Here is an 8,205-nt window from a genome sequence, read left to right as displayed (position 1 = left end):
ATGAATGGGTCTGCTAATACAAACATTTTGAGTACATATAACATGTATATAACCTCAAATACCGCACAGATGAAAGTAATCTCAATAAATCTCAAGTTGCCAGCAAGAGGTCCTCTGGAGTGAATATATTCACAAACATGTCCTTTTTTGGTTTCCTTTTTATGTCTGAAGTCGAACAGTATATGTTTCCCTTTATAAACATACATGGTTTTGCCTTTCAGCTGATCTGAAACAGACCCTCAAACACACACGTGCACACACACACACACACATACATACACATACACACACATACACACACACACACACACGCACACACACGCACACACACACACACACACACACACACACACACACACACACACACACACACCACACACACACACAGTGACCCAGTTTTGACTGAACTGGACCAACCAAAAAATAGATCATCCTGTAGTCATTTATGATTTGGGCGTGGATATAAGGGATGGGTACACATACACAGATAGACGCAAGGATATACACACCAGTAGAGCAAGGACTGAGTTCTTAAGTGAGTACAGCTGTGAAGCCAGATGTGGTTGAGTGTGTGCCCAGTGCGTGTGTGTGCCCAAACCTGAAAAACCTACTCTGCTCTTCTAATCCCTCAACAGAGCACTCTTTTGCACTCTAGCTGACTGAGTAAAAGCAGTAATAAAGTCATGATGGACAATATGATTATAAATGGACTTCAGTTTAATTTGAGGACAACATTTAAAGCCCATTATAAAAACAAAACCACAGATGCTATCTGTTTTAGACTACTCTTCAATGAATTAGATCACTTCTCTATGACATGCAACAGAGAGTAAGCACTGCACAAAAACACTTTGCAACAGCTAATAGTTGTTCATCCAACAAACAAGTTATCATGACATTTAAGCAATGTGACACATTCTGACATAGACACTTGTGTGCATGTGTGTTTGTGCTTGTTAGTGTATTCACGGAAGGCTTTAACAAACTGCCACTAAAACATACCTAATGCCCTACAAGCACAACACACACACACACAGAACTGCAGACATGTTCACAAACAACTAAATATTCAACAGTAGGATCGGTGAAGGTCATCATTATCATATTATTAACAGCCGTCTGTGAGAAAGGGTTTTGTGTGTGTGTGTGTGTGTGGTGTGTGTGTGCGCGTGTGTGTGTGTGTGTGTGTGTGTGCGTGCGTGTGTGGTGTGTGTGTGTGTGTGTGTGTGTGTGTGTGTGTGTGTGTGTGTGTGTGTGTGTGTGTGTGTGTGTGTGTGTGTGTGTGTGTGTGTGTGTGTGTGTGTGTGTGTGTGTGTGTGTGTGTAGTTTGCATGGGTCAAGCATGGACCATCATGTATTCATATCCAGGCACAGAGACAGGTCTACATGGTTCAGAGGCATATTGGGGGGGTGTATTGGATGGTGCATGTGTGTTTTTATTCAGACTGTGAGGGGTCACATATGTCCCAGTGTCCTGTGGGAATGACATGGGGCCTCATGCTGACATCGCAACAGGAAGGGACACACACACACACACATACACACACACACACACACTCAGCTGAAGTGCTGTTCTGGCACATTTGGTGAAGGAGAAGGATTAAAAGGTCACATTGCTTTACCAAGGACATGAGTTCAGCTTTCCCCCCGACACAAAACACCTGCGTAGGTCAGTTGACTCTTGTAGAAAAAGCCTGCATAAGAAAAATTGTGTACTCCCAAATAACATGCAGTGCAGTGCATCGTAATTTGGGGTTCACCTTCACAGTTTTAAATCAACGTGTTTTACCATGTTTCAAGTACCATGAAAGATATATTACTTATTTTTAGTAACACCCTCAATAGTTGCAATGTAATTATATCATCCAAGAAACCATGCAATAACGGACCCTGAATCAGTTGATTTGTAGAAGTCAAGAACAAGATTTAAGGAGGAAATCTTAATCAGATTTACAAAATAACATTAATGATCACAGGTGAGAGGCTTCTGATCAAAATTACTTTGACAATATCCAGTGTGCAGCATATACAATGGAGTCTACATTTCTGTACAAACTACTACTTGCTCAGACCATTTTTTCGTTAAATATTTTGACTTTAAATCTGTCAAGCAGGCTACACAGAGAGGAGGACACTCAAATATATTGTTTTTGCAAAATCAATGAGCCAAAGACAGATACAGTATTTTGGTTTGTGATAACCGCACACTTGTTTTTAAGCCTGCTACCATAGTTTTGTGTATTAGGTGACAATGTCTTTATAAATACAATTACTTAATCTTCAGCTGTGAAAAAACACAATCAACTCTATTAGCATCATTTTGACTTTCATTTCCCACACATACAGTACATGCAGTGCACCATGTACAATCCTGTAACTTACATGCCTTTATTTTTTGCACACTACAATAAATGTCTCCACAAAGGGGAAGCTTTAATCAGCTGGAACTATGAACCCAACCTCGCAAATAACCTTTTGATTAGTGGTCTTCCCACCAATAGTCTCCATTAACCCCACAATTCCTACCGAATTCCAACTGTCATGTTCTTGATCGAATGAGAACCCAGTGTTTCCACTGCTCTGTTTTACTGGCTGTACAGTAAGTCTGTGTGTCCCACTGTAACCCTATATCTGACTCCCATTTGCTAGATGCACTTTATTAACCCCCCGGTGCATAATGCATGCTAATTTGTTACCAATTAACTCTGAGTCTGATGTGTGGCCTTCCTGCAATAAATCCAGTCAACTGCAGCAGGAGAGCATTGAACCCAGAAGCAACTTGATTAAAAATGATACAAAGTCAAAATGCCTGCCATTAGGACTTTTAATATGTTTTTATTTGTGCTTTTTATATGCATAACTACTTGTTTTTTCAACAGCCAAACCAGTGCAAAAACTAAAATGTTCTTAATTGTCTATGATTATTTTGTACTGCCCCAAGTACAATTGCACAGTGCAGTGAAAAGCCAGACTTATTTTATAGTCTCACAAGTTCTTTAGATAATTATTCATAATTCATGAGATATAAATCGGTTCAGGGTTGGCTGGTTATTTAGTATGTGGGAAGCTCAAGAAACAATGTATACACATGTACATATGCACATGATACAACATGTGTATAGTATATGAATTGATAGCATATCATTTATAAACTGACACCACTCTGGAGCTTATGGTATATCAGTTAAGAATCACTGACACTAATGTAATTAAAATGTATTCTATAGATTACCAAAAGAAAAAAAGAAATCACCTGTCAAATCAAATTAGAAAAAGGCTGCAATCTATCTATCTATATGAATTATTATTTTCTCTAACTGGTCAATGTCTTCCAGGAATCTATCATACTAATTCCCCCAAAGGGAGAAAGGCACTAAGGAAAAGAGTAAATGTATTTGAATTTGGTCATATGATCAATCAGGTAAAAGGAGAATTCCAACAAATACAATTTAAATGGTGTTGTCGGTGTCATCTTTTATTTAGATTTTGACACTGTGTCAGTATTTGATTTACAGCTTCAGATAGAATAATTATCGTAAATCCCAAAGGCTGTTCAGTCCCTTCTCTTTTCAACAGCTGGTCAAATGAGGGTTGGACAAATTACAGCATCCTTGTGATTTATGAGAACAATAACTGACTACACAGCAACGCAGTAAGCAAGGGAATGATTAGAGGCCCAGTCTTTCATGAGCGAAGTTCATATGTGCCACTGTCTAAATGCCACAGTAAATAAAGGAACAAGTTGTGCTACTGATACACTACAAACCCACCACAGAAAAGGAAATACAAACACTTCTGCAATTGGACTCACACACACATCCATACACACCACAAGATGAGCAGGCAATCTAGTTTGTACCTTGGTGGAGTAAGGTCCAGGGATGAGCAGTTTGAGAGCTTGTCTTTTTAGCTCTGTCAGCCTTGCGTTGCAGTTCTCACACCATATCCCTCTTTCACTACCAGGGGAACTTCCACTGCCTGAAGCCGGAGATCCTGTCCCAAAACCTGGGGAGCCACCCAGAGAACCAGGCGATTCTGTCCCTATCCCCGGAGAGATGGTCCCTGGGGATCCAGAGAAGGACCCTGGGGAGGAGATTCCTGAGCCTGGGGACGGGGTGCCTGTGGAGCTTGGCATTGATCCGGCCCCCTCTGGAGTGGGCCGTGTCCCGGAGCGGGTGTTTTCCTCGTAGGGCTTACGGTACCATGTGTCCGGGAAAAAGGAGGCAGATTTGGTCGGGGACGTGTCGGGCACCTGTAGGGGAAAAAAAGGAAAACCTCAATTGTAGGCCGTTTTCATGGCAGACATTTTAACATTTCTTCATGAAAAACACAGGTGTAAAAAATAATATTAAAGGGGGATTGTTTTTATGTTAATACTTATATTTTGGGTTTCTACTTAATTGGGTTACATGCTTTAATGTTCAAAAAACACATAATAGGGAGGCGTGTGGCGCAGTGGACTAGTGGACTAGTGCGTTGGTGTTCGGATCAGGGGGGCACAGGTTCAAACCCCACTGCAGTCAGCATGTCGTTGTGTCCCTGCAAGACACTTCACCCCAAATTGCTCCTGTGGGGATTGCCCACAGTATTGAGTATGTAAGTCGCTTTGGATAAAAGCGTCCAACATGTAATGTAATAATTTTTCTAATACTGTCTGTTTAAATATACTTAAATAATGAATCACCCCTTGTCTGAAACGCTCTGTTACAGCGCCTGTCTCTTTAAGCACTGCTCCCCAAAAGCCAGTCTGCTCTGATTGGCTGGCAAACAAATGTGGTACACCTTTGCAAAGGTAGTTCATAAGCCAATATTTTATGAAACAGGGGAGCAACATCTGAAAGGCTTTTTAAATTCCCATTTTTCCTGACCTAAGGAGCAAACAAATGGTGGGCTTTCTTATTTCACAGTTTGTACTTCAAAATGTATATGTACAAGAATGGTGAAAGTCAGTTTTCCATAATATGAACCCTTTAAGTAATACTGGATTCATTCCCCATAGGTTTTCCAATTGTAATGAGCAGCCTATATGGTTTAAATATGCAGCACTCATCCCAGTGAACACACAAGGATGAGAATAACAAATGAGGAGGGGGCCTGGACACGTGTCTTCAATCATGCGATTTAAAAGTCAGGCTATTTATATTTTGCCTGAAAAGCTAAATTTGTGTTCACTATATCCACCTAGCTTTATTCGGTATGCTATTTATTTGGTTGAACTCCAATAATTGTGTCTATATGCTCACAAATTAACATATATCTGAATTCATGAAAGGGAATCAAAGACAAATAAATCTAATTTTTTTTTTTTTTAGCTGACACAGCTTCGATATCATTGAAACTAACAATTGATAAATAGAGAATATCCTGTTTTGGAAATAAGCTTACAAGCTAAACACAGACAGGCGCTCAGTTACATTATCTCATGCCAATAACCCACACACACACAGGCAATTGGCAGTCAATGGGTAGAAACAGGGTCTAAACTAACATTGGGGAATTAAACCAAATTATCAGAAAATCCAAAAATCTTCAAACATTGAGCAATATTATACATGTAGAGTAATGGTGCTACAACCCAGGTCACAGCAGGAAACATATGGGTGCTTCTGTTACCATGCAAATAGGATTAAGTCAGATTCCGTGTGAAGACCTGTGTTATTTTTTCTCTATTCAGACAACCACACGGGAACATCAAATGAGCCGCAAGGAGTTGAAAATTAGATTGTTTGCGGCTGGGTAAATCCAGTCAGAGAGAGCTATTGATGTGGTGGTGGCTGGAGAGATTGCACTATAGCTACTTTAATCCTTCACAAGGGCTATAATAAGCAAGCAATGAGCAGGCTGGTCAGGGGATAGTCACTCATCTCGTAGTGAGGAGGAGGATACAGTGTGAGCCAACCCTATGTTATAAATTAACACTAATTAGTCTGTAGGAGGTATGCAGTGACACAGGTATGAGTGTTATACCTGATTTAGCTGCTTGGCGCTCAGTTAGTGATAATTAAGAGATGTGGGAGATTTATCTCTGAAAAAAGCATTCCTCTGCTGTGACACCATGGCACTGATGTGCATAATTTGATCTTCACACAGCACTCAATCAACAGCATTAGCACAAATATAATGAGCTTTCCTATGAGTTTCATATATGCATTTCAGACTGATAATGTGAGCAAACTACAGTTTCATTTTAAAGTGAGAAGTGAAGTGCATGCAACACTGAATGGATGATAAATTGTTATGTGCACTGGGCTCAGGTAGAGGTGTGTCCACCCCTCGGCTGCTGGAATGAATAACCTACCCCATATTTTCTGCTCCGGCTGCTCACAGACCTCTCCTTGGTCCCCGACAGTGAAGTCATGTTGGAAGTGAGAGAAGAAAGAACCCCTGCTGCTGCTTCACATTCAAAAAAAGACTACCGGATCGATTTCAATTAACCACAAGCCCCTGCAGTTTGCTTTTCTCAATCTGGAGGCAACCTCACGCCACTTCCAAGTGCATGTGGAAATCGGTTACATCCCCATTCCGAAAAAAAAGAAATCCTGGTTGTCTTTTAGTTTCCCCTTTGCAGAAACAATCACTTATACTTAAAACAATATGATAATTCACACAGGTCGTGCGAGAAAGCAGACCGCTCCCTGTCAGCAGAATGTGCTGAATGGACTCTCTGCTCAACAGCGCTCCGGACGGGCTCCGCACTCAGCCCTGCCTCTCTCCATCAGCTCTGCGTCTCAGGCTGCCCAGGTGGAGACGCAGTGCAATTTCCGTGTAATGTCACAATCTCATTAGATCGAGTAAAATCTGACTGCCAGAGTCTAAAGGAATGGTTTGCTGGTGGTTTAGTTGTGACTCTCCGGACCCTCCTGTTGACTTCCCAAGGCTCCGCACTCTGCTGAAGCCAGCAGCGCACTGAGGAGACAGGAGAGGGGCGCACATCTGGATGAGGGCGGGGCCACCGTCCCTCATCATCCACAGGCCAATACTAATTCCAGCTGACTGGCAGGTAGAATGCTGACTGTGAGAGGTGACAAAACTGAATAATTCTTAGATGGAGGTTTGTATTACTGTTGGATGTTGTTAGAGTGTCATGGATGTGCGTTTTACTCAACTTCAACTATATAATTGGGACCCTTTCATTTTTATGTAGCTACAAATAAGGACACTGAATTAGGTTTTATGAATGACTGGTTATTATTATATGTTTGGTGACCCGAGAAGACATTATCATGGGGATCATTTTAGTTCCAGTATTTCTTTATGATTACATTGAAATGACTAAACATCAGAGTTTTGCTTCTCACAGTGTGGAGAAAGAAATGAAATAACAAATACACCTTAATACATTTTCCAGAAAACAAAATGTAACAGTCGACTGACTTATTAAAAAATGTTTAAAGCAAAAGATTAATTTAAGCTTGGACTCAGAGTTTCAAGCATGGTTCTGGACACTTCCTGTTTATTACAATCGGCAAAAAGAAGCCTTTTTGAGATGGAGAAGAATAAAAACAAGTAACAGAGGGCTGGGGGCCTATACAATCAGAATCAGAATCGGTTTTATTACCAAGTAGGTTTACACACACAAGGAATTTGCTTTTATATGGTGCATACAAAGACACAGAAAGAAGAATACGTAGCAAAACAAAATAAAAATAAAATAGGACCGTTATGACATCTATTTAAAAAAAGGTATATAAAGATTATTATAACAAATGAACAATATTTACATGTGACAAATAATACTGTATTTAAAGTGAAGAGCTGTGCTGATTTAAAAAAAAGGTAGTTGGGAAGAAATGTGCAACATTTATAAATTAACAAGGCAATTCATCAGTCAACGTTCAACATGTGCAGACTCTTTAAAACTATTATTTTTTCTTGACCTTTTTAGAAAGGTGACTTGCAATGTCTGTCTGTTTCTGTCAACAACACAGTCAAAATGGCCAACTGGCTGGTTGAAGACTGTTGAAACTGACAAATCAGTAAAAGCAGTAATATTTCTGCATTTCATACTTATGGCTTCTTTTATTGAAGGAGACATTCCTGCATAAGGTCTATTGAGAACCTCTAAAAGAGAGTATTTAATGAGTGGTTACACAGTGCCCTCTGCTGCTTTCATACGGATATTGATATTGATTGAGAAATACAGGCACCCATGCTGAAGCTGAATAGAGGAAGTTATTGTAGTGGCATTTAAAAAATACAAATGTC

General features: G+C 40.2%; 1 protein-coding gene across 1 annotated transcript in view; it reads right to left on the bottom strand.

Moving 5' to 3' along the window:
- kif26ba (kinesin family member 26Ba) overlaps positions 1-6,886 on the bottom strand; it is a 96,105-nt gene extending 89,219 nt beyond the window's left edge. Inside the window, 2 exon segments of the mRNA XM_034224341.1 lie at positions 3,860-4,252; positions 6,299-6,886. Of these exon segments, the coding sequence (XP_034080232.1) occupies positions 3,860-4,252; positions 6,299-6,358 (453 nt within the window). The 5' untranslated portion in view covers positions 6,359-6,886.
- Between the last annotated feature and the right edge of the window lie 1,319 nt (positions 6,887-8,205).

This window comes from Gymnodraco acuticeps, unplaced genomic scaffold, assembly GCF_902827175.1.
Source record: "Gymnodraco acuticeps unplaced genomic scaffold, fGymAcu1.1, whole genome shotgun sequence".
In the NCBI taxonomy this organism is placed as follows: domain Eukaryota; kingdom Metazoa; phylum Chordata; class Actinopteri; order Perciformes; family Bathydraconidae; genus Gymnodraco; species Gymnodraco acuticeps.
This window is presented reverse-complemented; position numbering and strand designations above follow the sequence as displayed.